The sequence below is a fragment of the Callorhinchus milii genome, unplaced genomic scaffold (genome assembly GCF_018977255.1).
Source record: "Callorhinchus milii isolate IMCB2004 unplaced genomic scaffold, IMCB_Cmil_1.0 Scaffold10, whole genome shotgun sequence".
Taxonomy (NCBI): domain Eukaryota; kingdom Metazoa; phylum Chordata; class Chondrichthyes; order Chimaeriformes; family Callorhinchidae; genus Callorhinchus; species Callorhinchus milii.
This window is the reverse complement of record NW_024704751.1, coordinates 685,050-707,911: the sequence shown is the minus strand read 5'-3', so window position 1 is coordinate 707,911 and position 22,862 is coordinate 685,050. Positions and strand designations below refer to the sequence as shown.

Genomic DNA, 22,862 nt, shown 5'->3' with positions numbered 1-22,862 from the left:
ATCCCAAAATCTCTCAGTTGCCAGAATCTTCGATGTATAGTTAGAGGGCCATTGAGAATAGAATCGCCCATTATAAGCTCAATGTAGGTATCGGAATCATATCCTTAAACTGAAACGTAATGGAGAGCTTTACACACCATTGTCTTCCACCCGTCCATGTCTGATACTAACTTCTCATCAACCACAAATCTTTCTGATCTGCTCTTCATTATGATTGTAGTCTGGATACATCTGGGATCAGCGGCTGCTCCACAGTGAAGGTGAAAGTGCTGCAAAGCCACAGCTATATATACACCACAATTTGTTACTCTGAAAACCCATCTGCTTCTCTGTATTACTATTCTCAGAGGGCAAATTACAGCCAACTTTCAATACGTTGGCTATCAATTCAAGCTGACAACAATTCATATTTCAAAATCTAAACTGCAACAAGTCTAGTATGTAAATGTCAAAGTTCTTTTTTTAACATTCTGCCTATTTAAATGTGTAACACCTCTGAGCTTTTAATAATGTGGCGTGCTCCGTGACCCTTACTGCACATTTTCTTCTGTTGACAATGTCGGATTCATTCTTAACAAAAAGATAAATGCACAATAGCTTGCTAGTGCCTTTTTTAATCAAAAGTTGTATCAAGGACAGAGTCACATTGTTGTTATTGTTCCACATAGACACTGGCACCTCCTTTTAAGGTGCAACTCCTTTACCGGCTAATCCCAGCACAAGACGATCGATCCTCTCTACCAGCCCAGCACCTGCTCTGTGTCCCATTGATTGTCAGGTAAATGCTGCACAAAATGGCTATGAGGGTGAGCGCATGTTTGCCTCTCAATGCTCAAGGAGCAAAAGCAGTTTATCCCTCCAACATGGGAGATGTAAATATTTTCCCATAGCAGCACTCGGTGGGAGCTCTGCTTGACTGGCTCCGGTCAACAATTCACTGAGAAAAAAAATGTTCTTTTCCTTTCATTAGACTTGCTGAAAAGTCCATCCGAGACATCTGTTTCTTCAACGATACAAAGTTAATCTAAAACTTTGCTTTTACAATATAATGACCCATTATACAAAAGTCAATGAATACTTTATCCCTTTCCAGTTAAAATCAGAAATCGCTCAGTTCCATAAATTTGCTACCCTTCCTTTAGAATTTCCATTTCCATTTGTTCAAATAAGATTAACTAGCCATCCGTTTGTGCTTATATAATTGGGCACACCCCTATTTGTCACCAGTGCTGTACAGCAGGAAAACGCTTAAACCTAGTACAAAAGGTTTCTGATTTATAAGCCACTGTAGAATCACGAGAGCAGAACAGTTTTAATGACTAACTGTAGTTACATCCTTCTGAGAGGCGCCAGACAACTCCGCGCAATGTACAATAAATTTTTTCGGAACAAATCTCGTTTTCATTGTTACAACTAACTTGGTTGTTTTGGAAGCGGTGAGGATGGGGGGAGATTTATTCGAAATATAGGTGCACTTTCAGAGTTTTATCATAGAAATGACACCACAGAGAGGCAGCCATTCGGCCCATCAGGCAGTCGACTGTAACCCCAAACCCCTGCTCTGCCTCTTTCCATTTTATGGTGTTTCATCTTCAAATAATTAAAAAATAACAAATATTTTCTTTGGTTCTTTTTCAAGCACTAAATCCCCACTTAATGTAAGCATTATTCCTTTGCACTGGGAGCATGACTGTGTGTACAGAATGTGCATTCATTTGCTGATGGAGTATATATCCCAGTTTCACTAAGAAATAAAATACAATCATAATCCACTAGCTATAAATAAAATCTTAATCGATCGATACGAATAAGCAATGTGACATTAGATGACATTTTTAAGGGGGGGGGGGCGGTAGTTATTTTTCTTTGGGTGCAGAATTTTGCAAGGAAACTTTAGTTAGAGTGTTATCGAATGGCAGGGTTCAAGAAATACCACTGATCCGGTTCACTGCTGGAATCCATCCGGTTCCACATCACATAAAACAAGAGACTCCAAGGAGAATTTCATATGCCAAGACAGCAGGAAAAGAGATCACAGCATAAGGGCACATTTAACGCAGACAATGGGAAGTATTTCTTCACAGAGGGGTAGTTATCCGCTGGAACGAGTTACTGAGATGAGAGGTTAAGGCCAGGGTACGCTACAACTCATTTCAGAAACAGCTTGATGCTGGAATGTGAAGGTGGTAATTGGGAATTCTGGGAGGAGGAGATTCTTCGTCTGAACCCCTTTTGCATTTAAAACGTTACACGCATGAAATTGATCGGAACATCTATCCAGAAAGATGGTTATTTAAGCATGTTAAACACTAAACAATTCAGAAAAAAAAACTAAACATCAGTAAGTGACGGACCATGTGATCTCTCATAGACCAAAATGTCGCACCAATAACTTTATACATGATGTAAAAATGGCCAATTTACTATGAAAGACCAAGGACAAATTATTATTTTTGAAGCTAAATCTCTTAATTTTGACATGTGACTTTGTTCTGTTTCAGATATTATCCTGTGTCAGGTCAAGCTCACCTGCATTACCTTCTTTGGGGACACACCACCCTGAAGTATAGAACATACACATTGTACCAGTTTCTGCTGATACCATGAAATAATTCAGCTGGAACATCCACTACATGCATTCTCTGGTCAGATTACCAGTTCAGTGATTTATTCCCTCACCAAATGGACCTAAAGTGGTAATAATCAACCTGGAGTACGTGGGCAACCTACAGCAACAAAGCATTGAACTGGTTTCTAAACACTCGAGGTAGCAGGACACTATATTAGTCTATTTACTGTACTTCCTACCAGTAACGTTTAAAATAGGGCTTTAGATAATGGCAGTCTGGCAACAAATCTCACACAACACTAAAACATTTCCTACAATAGAACTTGGGTGACTTTCAAATTTTGCTTAAATTACAGAGGTCCCTGTTTAAATGGTTGGCTGAACAAGGGACAGTGATGAAGCCAAAGAGTGCTTATGAAGCAAGTTCAAATACCACTTCTACTGACTATAGGTACAAGCTGCTCTCCTGCTTTCTATTCACAGTGAGTGATGTTGTTTGTTCAAACGATCAAATTGGCACAAACAATTTTTAAAGCTCAGTACTGAGTAACTTAGAAACTAAATTCAGCAGCTGTTAAACTCAAACCACAACAGAAGAATAACAAGCAGGTAAAATAGCATCAGTGGAGGCTAGGGAGCTCCCCAACGCTGGTTGGTTCAAACTCCAGCACTACCCCAACGCAAACTCTGAGATTCCCCAACCCACATCTCTTGCCAACTAATACTCTCGGATTAGGTAAGCTGGATGTGTCCCTCCAGAGAGAGAGTGCACACTCCATTCCAGAAACAGGGAAATTTCCATGTGTGGGTGGAATTCTCAGCCTGGTGTGGATACTGTTAAACATGGTGATGACTTTCCACATGTCAGACACCCAGCTTACCTTATCTTAGTTTGAAGTAAATTGACCCAACATTTGCAAAAAGTTTACATACTCCCCTGAATCCCTGTAATATTCACAAGATGCACCATGGAAAGAAAGAGTTAGGCCCATTCACAACCTATCTCATAAATGAGGCAGATCTAGACTGGAGCTGCATTGCCCTATATTAGTACATTGACTCAAACATACACCTAAGCATTGCACATGGATAAAATGGCCCAATTAATGTCTTCAAAGATTCCATTTATGCTTGATTCTGGTAAACGTGGCCTAATTTATGTGCAATTCGAAGTCTGAAACAACAACAACAACAAGATTCCATTTATTGAGCGCCTTTCACGTTGGGAGGACGTCCCAAGGCGCTGTACAGTTGGGTCAGAACCCGAGCAGTGGGGAAATGGTCAGGGTGAGGGGAGGGAAGGGAGGGAGTGAGGAGAGGGTAGAGAGTCGAGAGGGGAGCTGAAGGCACGGTCAAAAAGAAAGGTCTTGAGACCGGCCTTGAAGGAGGAAAGGGAGGAGGCAAGGCGAAACAACGAGCAAATGGTACTGAAGGAAACAATGTGGACAATTGCAGTCTCTGTGCTGTCTGCCACCTCCACAGCATCTAATAAAAGTTCATTCTGTGCAAAGAATCTGCCTGAGCAGAGGAAATTGCGCGTGTGTGCACACACACACACAGACATGCAGCCATGGTACTGAGTCAGGAGAGGTTGCTTGTGGTCAAGTAGAAGTATGGTGCACAGCTGCAAAAGGCATCAGTAGGGAAAGCATGAAATATACGTATTTCAGTGATGCAAACAGTACAAAGGCCTTTTCTTTTTGCATTACTTTCTTGCCATAGATCTGCACCAAGGCTAATGGTCCTGTAACCAGCAACACTGAGACCTCGGGAGTTTGCTTTAACAGCTGAAGGTGTGCTGGCAGTTGGAGAATGCAGGTCTGGGCTAAATGCAGAACTAGATCAGCCTTTCTAGAGCCAGCCTGCTGAACGCAGGCACTGACAAATCCTATGCATATCCTTCGCAATATCTCAGCTTCCCACTTGGCAGAAACAAGCCTTCCCTTCGAGGAAAAGTAAACTTTTGACTTGAGCCATCTTATATTTTAAATACTTAAATAATGGCCAAGGGCAGGTGAAAGAAATGGGGAGCTTGGGAGTGGTCTCTGGCTCAGATGAGAGGTGTCTCCAGCTCAAATGTTTCCACATCCACATTTTCTCCTGCAACTTGTTTACAATCTGAGCCCAATACAGATTTAATTCTGTTCAGGTCAGGATAACCCAAGCTGAATTCAATTCCCTTTGGGTTCATACAGAGAGCTATCGAATGTCAGTTAATCGCCAGGAGGGATTGAACTACATGCTCTGCGCAGGCGTCAACTTTTGATTAACAGCTACAACTCACAAGAGATTACATCAGCCTCATATACTGTATCTCAGCTCCAGATAAAATTAGCAACACAGGCAGGGTGAGCACAGTTGCTAATGCGTTATTCTATTTTGCTGCCACAAGACTTTGCAATGCTCATAAAAACCCTGATAGCTCAATGCATGAACACACTGCACTGTTGGTGTGGTACGAAGCCATGTTAACCAGCAAACAAAAGATTGGATGCCTGGCTTGTGCTGTGTTAGCTGATCTCAATCAACATGGATACATGTGCATGCATGCATGTGCACACACTGAATGACAATAGGTCTGGTTCATGTGTCAAACTGCACGTCAAAATTCACTGCCTGAATTTACACGTGAAAAATGTAGAGAAATACCAGAAGGCATTCATGGTATGACACCCCAGCAAGGATCAATGCCTTCAGGAGACGAACAGGACAGGGGAGAAACTTGGTGGTGGGGAGGGACATAGCACTGAATTAATCAGTGTAGACTCTGTAACCCCCATCACCACTGCAATGAAGATCAAAAGAACCAGACCAGAGACCAAAACTGGTATTTTCATGGTCCACCCAACACACTACTCCAGCACCTGACATGGCAACTACCGGGACCTTGGGCCATGCAACCCCAAAACGAGGGTGTGGTTAGTGCTAACTGTGCATCCCTGCAGCACTGTGCATTCTACTGGTGAGTTTAGATATTAATAATCCTTGCAATTGATATAGTGCTTTTCACATCCTCTAGTCACTCACTGTAAAGTGAATTGTCTGTATATTTGTGGGCAAAACGCTGCAGCCAATTGCACATAGCAATGTCCCACAAGCAGTTGTGGATTGAGTGACCAATTTATTATTATCTTTTTTCGTTTTTTTTGTGAGAGATTATCAGGCGTGTGGAGTAAGGAACCTTGCCCAAGGTTTCACACTGCTGGGAATCGAGCCCAGGTCTCCCGCTTGCAAGGCGAGTGCTCTAACCACTGAGCTACAGGACTCCTGTAATATCCTAAAGATAAAGGCAATTAAGGTTTTGTAAGAAAGCAGGAGCAATTTTTACATGAAAAGGATATTCACCAATCCAGAGGAATGAGGCATTTGAGATGGAATGAAATGCAAATAAATCCTAACAATATCAAGTGGCTAATTGCAGTATTTCAATTTCCACCTCAGCTCACAGGTCTCAACATCATTTGGAGGACATGATTAGCAGGACAGCACCACACAATTGGAAGCTGATTAGCAGCTGATGGGTTCTGATTAACACCTTTGTCAGGCAGCATTAACCAGTTTTAGGCAGATGTTGACAATTGCACAGTGCATCAGAGATTCTAACCTGAAGCTTCTACTCCGATCCTTTTACCTTCTACAAAGTACGCACCAGGTATTTGGGAACTCGCAGAATTTCGACAACGCTGCAATTACTGATTTTTGGACAATATGCAATTCCAGCTGTGCACAGCCCAAGTGCATTAGAAAGAACAGGGCTGCACCATGCTGGACCAGTGAGTAACGTGTCTCCCAGTGTAGCACTACATACTGACCAGAAAATCCCAGTTAAAAAACCTGGTGTGTGCAGAGATACTGACCTCACAGGGTTACAATCGACTTCGGAGTCCCAGAGTTAGGGAGAGGTGAAAAAAAATCAGTGTCCTGGATCTAGAGACACCCAGCTGGAAGGTGCGTGTTTGTTGACATCAAGTGAGGTCAGGATTGGGTTCAGTCCTGATACCATCTGAGGTCAAATAATCTGTCAATATTTTCATTGTCAAGATTCATACATGAATAACTTAGCAGAGGATGCTAATACCTGTGGAACTGTACCTTGGTAGAATACAATGCAAATTACATTGGCATAACGCCTTTCACGTCAGGAGGACGTCCCAAGGTGCGGGGCAATCAGTGATTTGGACCCAAGCTGGGGGTCGGGATGGGGGAGAGTAAAGGGGGTAGGAGAATGGCCGAAGGCTCGGTCAAAGAGGAGGGTTTTGAGACGCGCCTTGACGGAGGTATGGGAGGGGGCGAGGCAAAGGGAATGGAGTTCCATAGGGTGGGGGCAGAGAGGCTGAAAGCTCAGCTGCCAATGGTGGAGCGGACGGGCAGGAAACATGAAGCAGGCCATAGACTGCTGAGCGGAGGGAGCAGACAGATTGATATAGGGTCAGCAGGTCACAGAGGTAGGGAGGGGCAAGACCATGGAGGGTTTTGAAGGTGAGGATTTTGAACCCTATCCTCTGGGGGATGAGGAGCCAGTGGAGCCGGGTGAACGGGTGATGGGATCACGGAGCATGGTGCAGGACACGATCTGCAGAGTTCTGGAGAATTAAGTGAATCAGAAACAGTCAGGCGCCTTTAGAAGCTAAAGGGGAATAATAATACTTGCATTTCATAAAGAGCCTTATCACATCTTCAAGATGTTTCAAATTGCTTCAGAGGATACACTGTAAAGTGAATTGACTGTATATTTTGTGGGCAAAACGTGGCAGCCAATTGCATACAACAGCGTCCCACAAAAAGTTCTGAGTGATCAAATTATTCTTATTTTTTTAAGGGATTATTACCCCCGGAATAGCGATCCACCAATCGACTAACAATCAGGATCCTACTTACTGCTAGGTAAACAGAGGCATGTGGAGTAAGGAAACTTGCCTAATATTTCGCTCGGAAATCGAGCCCAGGTCCTCTTGCTTGAGAGGCGAGCGCTCTAACTAATACACCACAGGAATCCACAAAGGGGACAAAACTGGAGGAAGGGATGATTAAAAAAAGGAGGCAATCGATATCATTAGTGATAAAGATGCATTAAGAAAGTATGACACCGAACAAGCCTCGTCTTGAAAAGGAACTTATCTGGTTGAGACCTTTAAAAGGATTTGCTGCAGAAAAATCTAAAAGGTGAGTCTCTCATTTGTCTGCAGGGAACCTGAACATAGGCAGAATTTACAATGTAGTGGGTCACTAATGTACTGAGTAAAATCACTCACTGCACTGCAATTCCAACACTGACTGCAGTCACACTGCTGATCGAATATGTTGCTGCTGATTCTGACAAATTACTTTTTTCACAGATAAGCAAACACGGCAACTTCCCTTTCCTGTTAAAACCATCAGTTCTTCCTTCATCCCGAAAACACAGGCGTCCCTCGTAACAGTGTTAACACACGACTGATTGAATGTTACGAGAGACACATTACCGCAGATATGACTGGCTGACACTGTGACTGAGTGACTGCAGACAGCGGCTTGAGACAGTGACTGATGACTGATGCCCTCACTCCTTCACTTTCAACACAACTGAATTCCACAGGGGGAAAGCTTACACCCTCCAATCTAATCCACCGCTCAGAAATTTCAACTGTGGTGCTGAATTAAGACAGAATAAATGTATTGGATCCAGGATTGCCAAATTCTCCCCTGGAAAAAAACATTTAACCCAAGATTAAAACTCTAAGAGTATGACTTCTGGTGGGCTTGTTTGTCTTTATCTTTTACAATCATTCTCCTGCACAACACATTCGCATTGATCAGCTGTCCAATGCTTTCCATGCACCTCTATTGAATGGAAACGGTCACTTTTGCAAAATCTGCCAGCTGAAAAATAGTACGTTGATGAGAAACTGAAACTTTAGCTTGAACTATTATGACACTGGGGAAATCCCATATCCTCCCCACAGAAACAACCCACGAAAAAAACACACACATTTATCACATGGTGAGCCGAACAGTCCGGGAAACTTCCAATGTTTGATTGCAGACACCTAGGACGACAAGGTGAATCCTCCTCTCCCACTCCCCCAATCAAAACTCATTAAGTGGCGGTTTGGTGGGGGGGGGGATGTTGGGAAGAAAAAAAAGTAATTTTTTTGAAAATTTAGCAAATTGGCAGAAGAGCATTTGCCCTTCCTAAAATTAGACATGCTCAGTGTTTCTCTGAGGGGGAAGTTGCTCAGAGCCTTTGGAGGATCCATACTTATCCGCCTCCAAGTCTCGTCATCTGACTGCTAATGTAAAGCAGCAGCATTATTAAAGCCAGTTTAAAATTTCAGATCAATATCAGGTAAGAAAAGCAATCCAAAAGGCTAATGGGATGTTGGCCTTTATCTCAAGAGGGCTGAAATATAAAAGCAGAGAAGCGATGCTTCAGTTACACATAGCTCTGGTCAGACTGGATCTGGAGTCAGTTCTGAGTGACACACTTCCAACACATGGACTGGCCTTGGAGAATGAGTCCCCAAAAGTACCTGGACTCAATTATAAGGAGAGGTTGAGCAAACTTGGGTCTATTCTCTTGAGCTAAGATGGTTGAGGCGTGATCGGATCAAGGAGTTTCTCAGTGTCCTAGCCAACAATCTAGGTAAAACTAGTCATTCATTTCGTGGCTGTTTGTGCATTCTGTTCATTAATTTATCATGTCAACTATTAAACATTGTTGGTGTTTGGTGCTAGGACCTTGGACGTAAAATACAATCATTCTGTAATGAACACAGGAAATTTCTACTCAGATTTCTAAGCAATTGTGGACACATTATCTCCCTGCCTCTCCCCCCCTATTATAAGTTAGATGGAGGAGGAAAATAACCTCCATTTTTGTGTTTGCCAGAATCTGCCCGTAAAACAATCTAATGGTAAAAGAATTCTATGACTCGTGAAGTGTGTTTCAGTGCAGAACATTGTATTTTACAAAGTGCTGTTCACTTCCCATACACAGTGAGCTGAATACCGTGAACAAGGGAGTCATTAACTTAATCACTATGATCAGCCACTCTAACAACTTACATACTGCATTAGGAGTAGCAATGTCACAATATTTCTGATGGCACGATCATCATTTCAAAGTACCACAGTAGTCCCACATTATACATTTTACAATATTGAAAAAAAACCATTAATTCTATCGATAGAATAGAAATGTAAACTTTACAGTATTGCTCACTATAATCATTTCCTGTCCCAGAAATACTCACTCTTCCCATCACGTAAGCAAATGCATGCAGTAAAGTGTGTTTGGGGCACCATGGCTGTGGAGTTTTGCTGTATATATATATATGTTTGAAACTTGAAAAAACCAAACTCAGAATAATGTTTCATAGGAATTTCATACAAATGTACAGTAGTTCTTGCAGCGAGTCCCAAAGTACAAATATAAATCTCTGATACTCCTCAATCAATTGCTTCACTAAATAACTACCTAATTCCCTCTTGAATTGGTGTTCTTCCAAAATCTTCCTCCATCACCTCTCTGGATCATCTGTTACACATATTCTCTTTGTGAAGTAATTAATCAGTTCACTTTTCTTCTAAGCTTCAATCCGTACCGCCTTGTTGTAGAGTTTGCTTTCATGCTGAACACAAACACATTAAGGTTCAATTCGTCTCTACCCTCTAGGATTTTGAATACTTCTCAGTAAGATCTCCTGAGTCTTCTCTTCTGTGTGAATATTCCCAACTTCTGTAGCCTCTCGTCGTATCTGAATTCCAAGCTTGAAACATTCCCCAATTCTAATTCCAAGCATGGCGGCTTCAAACCTTTTTTGTGATCCACTAAATTCACCTTGGGTTATGATGGGCAGGAGAATAGATAGCAAGACAGGACGGTTATTATGATATACCTTTAGATCACAATATTGTGACATTGGAAAAGGCAGATGGTATGGAGCTCTGACCTGACACAGCACACGGAAGGTAGTTTTAGCTTCCGTACCGAGCACTCCAGTCATGCACATGCTGCGCTCCAGGCAGTTTTTCATTTTAGATCTCAACGACTGTCAAAAATCAAATGCATATACAATAGCGTCCCATTATTACTCATAACCTTTGTGCACATAGTATTAAATTTAATTGATTCCAAACTGCAATAATTTTCTCTCGGTCTTTCTGATGTTTTAAAATTTAATTAAAGCCACTGTAGAGATTCAGGGATTGCAATAATACAAATTCCCTGAGGAACACTAAGGAGGGCATTTAGCAATGTAAGATGATGTATCTTGCACCGCATAAATGACCATCCTTGTTTATGCACCAGAGGAAAACTATGTGGCAGCATTTGAATGAAAATCTGGCATATTAATAGTGACTGTGTGAAGGCTGGGTGGGGCTTGTAAGATACCAAAGGATCTTTTTGTAATTATAAATATCCTCATTAAATAAGGCAATGCAGCAAAACAGTTTTTTTGAGGCAGTAAAAGCTATAATTTCACATGAAATTTTGACACTAGTAGATTTATATCCACCCAACAATGATTTTTGAATAATCCCTCAACTCAAATTTGGACTTTTTTTTAAGGTTATAAGAACCGCTTTAACTGGCCTCCCAAAAGGGTGAAACTTCAGCTCCTAGTGACAATGTTTACTCGTGTCACTGGCCTAGAACATTCCACAGTCGAGTTGTACAGTACGGCAGAGTAGGACACCAATAGTCTGCCGAAAACTGTGGCATTCGATCTATACTTCGACTATTGTGGTAAAATCTTGTAGAATCAAGAACACAAGTTCCTTGGATTTAGATTCGACGACACACATTATTGGGTTTAGAGTCAAGCATTGTATTCTATTGGGTTTCCTAAGCCGGGTGAGGGTGTCCTTCATTTATTCATTGAAGAAGGATTTGTCATCTCGTCAGCCAGCCATACATGTGAAGCAGTCACTCAGTGAAAGCTGAATATTAAAAGCAACAAGATTGCTCAGGGCATACAATCTACCACAGCTGCCTGATTGAGACTTGGCAACATTGGCTTGTGAGATCTCATGGTTAGCAAGAAGTCTGCTAGAGAAGAGGGTGAAGTGAGGAGCAATACTTCCAATGCAGGCAGTGGCATCAATATAGCACCAGAGAACACAAAACAATCCTAGATCATGAATTTGCTGTCGCTAAAAGTCTGGCACACTCGCCAGATTGTTAGATCAAGCTCAGCTGAAATCCATTTTCAAGAGCATTATCACCTGATGTATTTATTCTGCTGTCCGTCACTAGCCATTCCTGGTGAAGGCAAATGTCTCCTGTGGCACTTGCTGGTTTTGAAATAATGGAAGACAAACAGGAAAGAACTTGGTGGACTCAGGAGTCAAAAGTGCTGATGGGCCATGGCTGCACTGGCCAAGTGCTACTCTAAATCTTATCTGTACTTCCTCAAATATACCACAAGCACAACCAGCATTGCAACACGTTACTCCTTCGCACATACAAGCACATTCGCAATCCATTTGGCTTCCATTGTCCTGGAGAATAAGCATGTGGGATGTTTTGTTTTCAAGCACAAAAAGAGCAGCATTTATAAGTTGTCAGGCTGGTCGTTGGAAAAAAAGATTTACAGAAGGACTTAAAAAAGAAAACCAGGCCATATCACTGAACGTCCTTAATTCTGTGATTTAGTCACTCACATAAAAAATAACAAATACAAAATAAAAAGGTTTCTAAGAGAGCATAACAGGGTTCCCTTCAACTGGCACTCCATGCAGATCAGTTGGTAAATGCATTAGTGAAGTCTGCATGCTGGGCTACATAAGTACCTCACTGATAACTGTCCACACTCTGTGTTAACACAGTTATAATTAACTGTGTTAGATTCTAGTCAGCCAGCTCAGGCATGGTGCCAGTAGATCAGCCCTAATTACTATATTCACACTGTCAGTTATGCTCATTTTGCAGCATGTTCTCTGCGCTAATGGCAATTCCCCGATTCCCTCCTCACCTCAATGAAGCGTCACATTCAAACTCTCCTGCATGTTCCCTTTCCTGGCTTGCTCTTCTAACTGTAATGCTAAGACTGGTATAAATGTATATTTGAAGAGGTTGGGTTCACTTATATAACTGGTACATTAACTAGCCTCAAGTCACATTACATAAACAAGGCAGTTACAATAAAAAAGCAGAATTAGGCTGTTTATGTAAGAGGGAATAAAATAGCACTGTAGGTCTCACCACTGATAGGATCACTTTCTAATTCATATCAGCTTTATTCACTGATCTTAGATCATTAATGTTCTATTAAAGATACAGTGCATCTGCCTTCATAAACAGATTAAGATGTTTTACGAAACATAAAAGCTGTTGTGGACAGCAGATTACATTTCTGGTCCGACAAATATTGAATTCACTGCAATAAAACTAACTGACCCCCTACTCATGAGAATGCCACAATTCATCTCCCAAATTTAACAATGAATTCACTGAATGCAGGTGTCGCAGATACCCCATTACCAAAACATTTATTCTCTCCTGTACCACAAGCCTTTCCTCATATCTCCCTCAGGTAAAGGACCTGCTCTCACAATTGGGACACTGGCAAGTCCAGACCTCACTAAAATGGACTCAACTCTTCTGATGTCCTAAGTTCGTCTCTTTCAAGTCAACGTTACTGTATTTATTGTCCATTGAATAAGCTATGGATAATAATACTTGCATTTGATATAGCGCCTTATCATGTCTTTGAGATGTCTCAAAGCACATCACAGAATATACTGTAAAGTGAATTGACTGTATATTTTGTGAGCAAAACAAATAGTTTCATCTTACAATAACAGGATCTCCTATTGATTGAATGCTCTACAGCACATGGAATAATGAAGTCCATAACCCAAATTCTAACTTTTAAAGATCTCCTGTGTCTGGGTAACTGTTTTACACTTCCCACTCCAATTAAGTACCAGTATTTGTTCGTGTCCCGTTACCCTGGAGTTGGCTATTTAAAGCTCTATTCAGTAAAGTGCTACATCAGTATTCGCTCGTCAGTCTCCTCCGGGCAGTGAACAGAATTCCTTTTGCCACAAGTCTCAGTTGCAACACTGAGAAGCAGGAGTATGTAATAACTCTCAGCTGGAGCAACGCTTTGATGTACAAGTTGCTCAGAGTTTCACATCAACCCACTGCACTGCCCAGCATCAACGGAGGACCGGTGAGAACTATTCATCAACTCATCCACAGAAAATAACTTTAATTCAGGCATTTGCTGTGGAAAATACATTTCTTTTTTTTAAAGAGAACCTGTGTGAGGAGAATGGGGTTGGGGAAAATAAAATTGAATTTACACTTGCTTTGGTTTCTATTTCTTTACAATTTTCTATCTGAATAATAAGTCACAGATGTTTTGCAGGTGTGTTTGAAATCCATCAATCAGTCTCCACAATTCCCTCCTTCTCCATGCCTCAAACAATCTCGTTGGTATAATTTTCACACAAGTTTGTTTCCATCTCCTTTTAGCAAAAAAATTCAAAACTCATTGTTAGGAAACATGACCACACTGGACTGATTACGATGATATAGAAATGTAGAGGACAGAAGAAGGTGTGTATGCCCATACAATGGACTGATGTGCAATAGTGTGCAAAATTTATTAAAGTCTGTGGTGAGATGATACAGTTACAAGAAAATAACTTACATAATTGGTTACAGGAACATGGAAATTAAAGAATATTCCAGAATTAAAGAATATATTGTGTGTTATATAGTTGCTGCTCTGATAGGCACCTGGGTAAGTGCACTGCTCAGCACACTGAGCCAAACAGCAGAAGCAAACTGAGGTCTGATGATCCCAGAGAAGCGCTGACCTGGAGGACAGGATTGTGCTGGTTTTAAAATCACACTATACTGTAGATTATTACTGAGTAAAAATGTAATAACCTTCTCCAGAACAAACTTACAACTTGTAGAATATTATTCTGATGTGAAAAAATACTGTTGTCTTGGGCCTCACTTCAAGCAGCTCACTGCATTGACTAAAGCATTCCCATTCGCCAATTCTTAGTCTGACCCACAGGGTAGACTGCTCTGCCACAGCAGCTCACAGCTGAGCAATGTGTGCATTTCAGTGTGGGAATAGCAAAGCAATGGGATGCCCAGCAAAAAAAACTCCAACCCAGATGTCACTGCCTTTCTGTAGGACAGTGGGTGGTTGCAGGAGGCAAGCGTGGGACAAGACAGAACACATTTGCTTTCTTACAGTCAACTGCGCCATCCTCATCCATTGCCTCCTCTCCTCCCTCATCCACCTCAGTGGGACCGCACTAGCCTAGTTCAAGTCCTACCTAACAAACCACCTTCACTTTATCTCCTCAAACGGTTTCTCCTCCCACCCCCGCCCAGTTACCTGTGGTGTACCCCAGTGCTCCATCCTTGGCCCCTTCCTCTTCCTCATCTATATGCTCCCTCTTGGCAATGTCATGGGGTAAACTTCCACATAAGCGATGACACACAAATCTGCTTATCCTCCTCCAGCTACGACTTCAGGTCCTCTGGCCTGTCTAGTAGACATCAGGGCCTGGGATGAGCAAGAACTTTCTACAACTCAATGTTGACAAGACGGAATTCATACTCATTGGCTCCTGTCAACATCTTCTATCCTGTGGTCCTGACCTCCTCAACCTCCCCAGCATATCCCTCAGACTTAACAAACCAGTGCACAATCTAGGCGTGAGGATCGACCCCCAGCTATCCTTCCTTCCCTACATCCGAGACCTGACCAGGACCATCTTCACCACATTTGCCCGCCTCCAATCGTACCTTACACTGGATGCAAGCGAAAAACTCGTCCTTGCGTTCATCACCTCCCACCTGGACTTCTCAAATGTTCTCTTTGCCGGTCTCCCCAGCTCCACCATGTACAGCATCCAACTCATTCGCCCACATACTCACCGGTACTAAACTCCAGACCCCATCCCACCAGTTCTAGCCAAGCTCCACTCCACCAGTTCTCATAAAAGGTCATCGACCTGAAACGTCAACTCACTTTTCTCTCTCCATAGATGCTGCCTGATCTGCTGAGTGTTCCCAGCCACTTTTTATTTCAGATTTACAGCATCTGCAGCATTTTGAATTTGTTATCACATATTAATGTACCATTTATCAGATCAAGGTGGCTTCACTCGTTGGACGGAAGGTCACAACATTATACTACACAATCACTATCAGGAGGACATATTAACATTGTACGATTTATAGCTGGATAATAGTCTCCAAGTAAATAGTCTTCACTCTGATTTTCTTGGTGACTTAGTGCTTAGTCATTATTTTTTGATAACTGATTTAAGCTTTAACAAGTGATGTAAACTTGTTTTTCAAAGAACAAAAATTACCCCAAAATTTTCCAGGAACAGCTAGATTCTGAAGGATTGGCCTCAAAGTCAATTCTTGCCAAATTAAACACTTTCAGAATTAATGTAGCAATGAATTACACGTATAAATCACCACACTGGGCATTGAGACGAAAAAAACGATAGATTTATTATCTTTTTGCGAGACAAAGTTGAGTAAAAGCAGACTTCAAGTTTTCCACTGTTCTACCAGCACTGCAGCTCCAGCTTGGGCAGAATGTTTGAGAAACAGACTGACAAAAAAATGACATTTCACAGCAGAGCCCGTAATGCTCCTAGAATTTTTTAAAAATTTCAAATCTAATAAAAAAACATGAACTTACTTTTGTGCACAACATGAGTTTAAATTTAGAATGATAAACGGCACTAATTACACATCAGTGCTCAGAAAACAAAACTGTGCAGAGACATCAATGCTACACAGGCAAAGTACAGATTTAGAGAATAAACACATCCTTTGGCAAACACCACCACCATATCTCTAATTTCTCAACTCAAAGAGACGACAGTAACATTATGATACACACTTTATAGGAGGATTTAATAGGAAATACTTTGCCAGTCGTGGCTAACACCTTTAAAAGGTAACCATGTAAACATCTGAAGAGGTACACGGAGTGAGGGAATGTATTGGAAATACAGTAGTAGTTAGCTTCAGTGAAGGCCCCAATGCCGATTTAGGTTCAAAGGACCAAACAGCCTCCTGTGGTGTTTTAATTTCTAATTAAAAATATGTTCAAATGATTAGTTTGATTAAAAATTAATGAAATACTCTCCACTTTTACCGTTGGTATGTTACTGCAGCAAAAATATCTCATTTTAATAAGCGCACCAAATGAAGGAAACAAAGCGATAAACATGTCCATTATGTTCAACAATTCTGCTTTCATAAAACAATAGACTCCATTATACCTTGATATTTTTATCAGATCAACAACACGGAAGCTCTTCTCCTTATCAGCCACTCCATTCAGGAATTGGAGAAGATAGTTCCAGCAGGAGAGCTAGCTTCAGCACAGACACGAGTATCACAGCTGGTATTTAAAGATCAGAAGCCCACCAATGAGCCTTTATATGCATCTGCATTCATAACCATAAATGCATTTTATTGATTGCATCTAAACAGGAAGTTAAAATGGCATCCAGCAGCCGAAGGAGAAGAAAAGTGGTGAAGAGTGGTACGTGTAACTCAATTAAGTACAAACGTTTCTCTAACTTCAACTCTGTGAGCCAACCTCACCGCCAGCCCGATATGAATTCAGCAGCACAAGGTCAGGGGTGCAGATGTCAAACCAGTCCCATTACAGCAGTTCTTTTCCTGGGTGCTGGAAATGTCAATCACATAGCCATGCCCATTGCCAAAAATAATCCAAGATGAGAGGGAAGCTCATGTAAGGTTCTGCTAGATTTATGCCGTTCTCTCCTCACTGGTACCTCACCAAAGCAGCCATTATTTGTGTGTGATAGTGAACACTGGCAGACTGTTTAACCACAGGTTTCAGAACTGAGCCCCAATCTTGCTCTCTCAATCCCTCGTGCTGCTCTCTCTTCCCCCACCCCCCACCCACACACACCATTGCTCTCTAATCAAAGGGCACTGAAGCCAATTGCCTGCTGCTCTGTCCAAGATCAGTTCACTCAGGACTGAGTGGAGAGCTGAACTCGTGACCTTCTGGTCTATATGCGGTGTTGCACCAGGTTATACTTTCACCCATTGGGGCCAATGAAGGAGTAAGTATTATAATAATAATCCCGGCACTTGATAAAGCACATTATCACATTGTCGAGAGGCAAGAGTGCTACCAGCTGAGCCAGACTGACTGACATGTTAGGATGTGTCGGAGCTAAGGAGGCCTGGGAAACACTGGCCACTGAGCAGCATCTCAGAGTTGTGCTGCTCAGTGCAGAAGAGCCAGAGGCTACACTAGGGCATTCCCAGGTTGTTGCGGTGGCCGGGCATTAGCCCAGTGTTGAACGCCGCACAGTGCTGCAGCTCTGCTTCACTCACCTCTGGTGTGTTTTTCTTAAATTCGCGACTTTCCTCAATAAGCCGTTTTCGGGACTGTTCACTCTCATCCTGACGATTGGCCAATACTGTGGCTGTGGCATCGAGTTCTCTCTGTAAAAGAAAAGCATCAGGAATCAAAGCCAGGCACTTTAAGATTGAGCAAGCAACCAAGCATCTTATTTTAAATAAAAAGCTAACGAGACTGGACTCGACATTAGGACATACTATAAGAATGTGCCAGGTTCCTGGCTGATATCACTGGGAACAAGTTCAGGTGATGAATTAAGTCAGGAACAGAAGTGGATCATTCAGCCAGTCAAGTCTGCTCTAGCATTATGGCTATGGCTATCTGATTCCATTTCCCCTTTTTTTCTCTGTACGTCTTAACATCCTGACTTACCAAGTATTTCTCTATTTTTAACAACTGAAAGCTGTGCCTGTGAACTGGGCCAATAGAAAGGTGCAGAAATATTTGCCCCAAAATGCGGGTAGATTTGGAACATTGCGGGGCAATGTTTGGAAAATTTTGCAGAAAATGGCGGAGGTTGATTGGGGCTATTGAGGTAATTTTACTGCCAACCTGTATTTTTTCACTTTATTAAAAACTAAACATGGGGAAATAACATGTTAGATTGTTGCAAAAAAAAGAATTACTTCTTTAACAAAAACTGGGTGACCTTTTTTGCAGGGAGGGGGTGTACACTAGGGAGGCTACAGGAGCTCACAGGGCCCAGCAACACACAGAGAGACACACACATACATACTCAGACACACACACACACACTCAGGGATACAGAAAGAGACACACACTCAAAGCCACACACACACTCAGACAGAGCGAGACACACACACTCAGTCACACATTCTCAGAGAGACACAGACACTCACATAGAGATACATACAGGCACACTCAAATACACAGAGGAGAGGGAGACAGACATACTCACACAGATACTCACAAACGCATATAAAGGCATTATAGAGACTACACACACACACAATATCAGGGCCTCTGAGTGAAGCCCATTTGCCGCTTGCACCGCACATGTGTGCCGGAGTTGTCCCTTCCACAGTGACATCAGGTAAACAGCCGGGAGGCCCGCGGGCAAAAAAAATACATTTATAGCAGGTTTGTAGCGGAGGAGATTGTTTCTGGCGGATTGTGCAGCAGGACCTTCCTATTGGCCCAGCCTATGACTTTCTAGGGCAATCTATTCCATATTCTGAAGGCCTGTGTTTGGTTGGCACCATATTGAAAAGTGCACATTTACTCGAGTTAAGTTCCAGTAAGATATCAATCCAATAAGCCACGTGAACATATTGGGGACCAATTAGGATATTTATTCAACAGAGAACCTGGTTAAATAATACAACTCTACAGGTAAATATCACGTAGTCCCCAATGATGGATACAAACAGTTAGTTCATGTGAAAATTGCAGTAAATCAGAACAGATCAATAAAGAGACATTAAGAGTGAGGTGGACTTGCCACTGGTTGACGTGATACAAATAGTGATATAATGGAAGACTTGACATTTTCTCAAAGGAGCCCAAACTGGCTATTGGCTGTCGCTCTTGCAACTAGCACTGGAGGGACTACTTTAATTGCAGTTCAGGGCTTGAGCTGCGTAGTTGCTAAGGGAACACAGACCTGTGCAGGATATTCTGTAGCATGCACAGCTGTTGATATTCAAACATTCGCCACCTTTTCATCTGCTCAAATTCACACTGCCGTTTTCTAACCAGCTGATTAAAGTAATCCATAAAATAAAATATTACACAAATAATAAAGGCAAAAGCACTTCTTTTAAAAAACACATTATTTCATTAAATTAGTCACCGTAGAAATTTTCACATCAGTTTCTGAGCCCAGGTAGACAGACACCATAGTTTATGTGAAGCTGTGGTGAGCACATGTGGGCTCCAGCAAGTGGTATCATTGATCTGGTGTGTAGCAAATGAGATCCAACTGTCCATGGGATATTTTCATTTTAGAGGAAGAGTTAAAAGACGGCACAGTCTCAGTGCTGAGCCAGCCATGCTGAGAGGACGGTGACAAATTCCATTCCAGCTTGGTGCTGATTAAGTTGGTTTTAACAACAACAACAGTTGAGGCCACCACAATTTGCCAAATCAGCCAGAGTTCACACTTCTGGTCAATATCCATCGATGTCTCGACTGTGGGTGAAGAAATAAATCATAATACCCCTTCTGCCCCCCCCAACAGTGGTATCTAAGGTTTGAATATAAAGAATGGAAAGTAGAAGAGGATGGTTGATGCCTGTGGAAATCAGCAAGAAAATTTACAGAAGAATTTGTCGTACAGGAAAATATTTCCATGTATATCATTAAAAAAATCTGCAAAAAAGTAACTGAGGAAAAACATGAATGTTAAGAAGATTCAGACCTCAATGCATCAATTCCAGTAGATCACACTGATATTTTATTTTTCATTGTTCCAATATCAAACTTTTGTCAAAGGGACCTATCTGACTGCACATCTCCATCTGTTTCCATGGAGGTTTCTGTTTACTCGTGATAGGTACACCTACCATACTGTGGAAAGCCACTGTGGGTAGCATTCTTCCAAACAACTATCGCTTTTCAGCACTTTATTTAATAAAGTCAGATTAGACTACAAAAAACAGTGCCAAGTAGTTCAGCCGCAAACCACTCACTGCAAACATTTCCAGTAGAGATGCGTACGTCGGCTGTTTTAGGATCATATGTGGCTGGTTCACTAACCAAGCGAGTAGGTACTGCACACATCAACTCTGCTAAACATTTCACCTGAATAATTACAACAAAGCTCGTGTCATTTCACAAAGTTTTGGGGTTTGATGTCGCCAGAATGATAATCTCAGTTTTAGGTGATCCGCTGCAACCACAATAATTCTTCATACCAAAGGCACCAGACACATGTTTAATGTTTCAATTTCTGTCTACCAGTCGACAAATGTGGGCCAATTTAAGTTCGGACTTCGTGCTGACATTAGAATAATTCACGACAGCAGTTCAATCTTCTTCCCTTCTCTACTGATGATCTATTTTACGGAAGGGGAGAGAAAGANTTTTTTCAGTTGACAATATTAAGCAGATCAAGTGTGAGCAGTGAAATGGGATTACAGAGCTCTTAATGGGGAGTTAGACTAGCACGTAGACAATGGGGACAGAGGATCGGAATAGGATTAGAGTGGAGAGTGGGGGAGTGAGAACCAGTACAGACACAAGGGGGAAAGAGAACAGGAATGGAATTAGAGCACTAGCGGGAGAGCAAGCACTGGCACAGACACAAAGCCAAATGGCTTCCTGTTATACTGTAAACATTCTGATTTCAATTCATTTTTATTAGGTATGCAACAAAACTAACTTGGGAGGGTTGGGTGAAAGTGATCCTTATGCAGAGGAACAATTAACGCTGCCATACCTCTGGGAATATATTTCTGTGACGCACAAACATTTAAGTGTTACATTTTTCATTCTTGCAATGTTGGCTCTGAAGGTATTCCTGTTATTGCCATGTAAATGATCACACTGCAGTGCAAGTTTCCCCACTATTTATTTTAGCACATAAAATACTGAAGACATTTTACAACCAGGTCACTGTTCTACTACACCCTGGCAGTGTAGAGATAGACTTTTAGGACAGCCTTGGACAGTAGTGAACGTCTGTTGCTATCAGCTATGTTCTCCATGCTCCATGCCACAACTGGCTTGTTTTTCAGCGGCAATACTAGTCCACGGGGAACCCTGCAAGGCTCTGTGACACTCACTCAAAATGGCAGGGCGTCACCGCTATGTTACCAATTTTCCTTACAAAAACCTTTGAGTCAAAACTTAATCTCAGGAAGTCACAAGGGACATATTTGGTCCTGGATTTTCAGGTCAATAAATATTGAAGAGGTTATTTGGTCTTTGTTTTACAAAGTGTGTTGGTTTTACATATTTAGCTTATGCCCTTTACAACTTTATTTACAAACCCAGAGCTGTTGATTCTCGCAGACAGCACACTGCAGACCGAGAAGTTGGTATATTTTAAGCAGGTTACTAAAGCGCTGTGCCACAGAGGTAAACACGGGGCTCCACCCTTCCCCACATCTGCCAGGGTTTCACAGAGATAAAAACGATTAACGACACTGCCAGAAGTGGTTACTTTAAACTTACTGAATCAAATTATTACAATTCTTCAGACTGAACGCTCATCTCTGAGTGAGATTCAAGTTCCACAAATCGTAATGGCTCGGTGGCTGGAAATACTTTTCCTAAAGGTTAGTTACAACCCCTCTAAATATTTCAGGAATACCTCGAGAGTAGCTTTGTGTTCCAGCTTTATTTTTCCATGGTACAAAGGGAATTGGTCTAACAGGGTATGTATAAGGAGCTATTACAGGAAAGCCAACTATATTATGAGCGGGATCTCATATTGAGGAGTTGCATGCCTAGTATTGCTGCAGTTTCACAACATACCCTGTTTTGGGACCACTTTGCTCTTCCTACAATGCAGGACTTATGCAGTACACAAGCAGCAATAGGACATTTAATACCATTTATGTGGTTGTTGTACATGAATAAAAACATCTTCTTGAGACCCATCTGAAGATCCTCCTCTTCGACCGTGCTTTCGATCACCCTGCATCCCCCCCTGCCCTCCACCCTCCCCAGTTCGGGTCCGAAACTCTGACTGTCCATCACCTTGGGATGTCCTCCCGACGTGAAAGGCGCTATACAAATGTAATTTTGTTGTTGTTCTTTAAAACAGTAAATAACACTCAGCTCAAACTTTTTAAAAACTGAATCTGTGGAGGGTTCAATTTGGGTCAGTTTTACTGTGCGTACTGGTTCGATTGCAGATTTGTTCCAATTTATTAATGACAATATCATTGCGCTACTGGGTAGTCTCACAACACGTGGCAATTATTCACTAAAAATAT

The 22,862-nt window shown here is 41.8% G+C and overlaps 1 protein-coding gene across 2 annotated transcripts in view; it reads right to left on the bottom strand.

The window, feature by feature from the left end:
* Positions 1 to 22,862, bottom strand: part of LOC103188456 (protein CASP) — a 174,105-nt gene that overhangs the window by 114,561 nt on the left and 36,682 nt on the right. For both annotated transcript variants that reach the window (XM_042338434.1, XM_042338435.1), the window contains exon 2: positions 17,931 to 18,041. In XM_042338434.1, the coding sequence (XP_042194368.1) occupies positions 17,931 to 18,041 (111 nt within the window). The remainder of the gene's footprint in view (positions 1 to 17,930; positions 18,042 to 22,862) is intronic.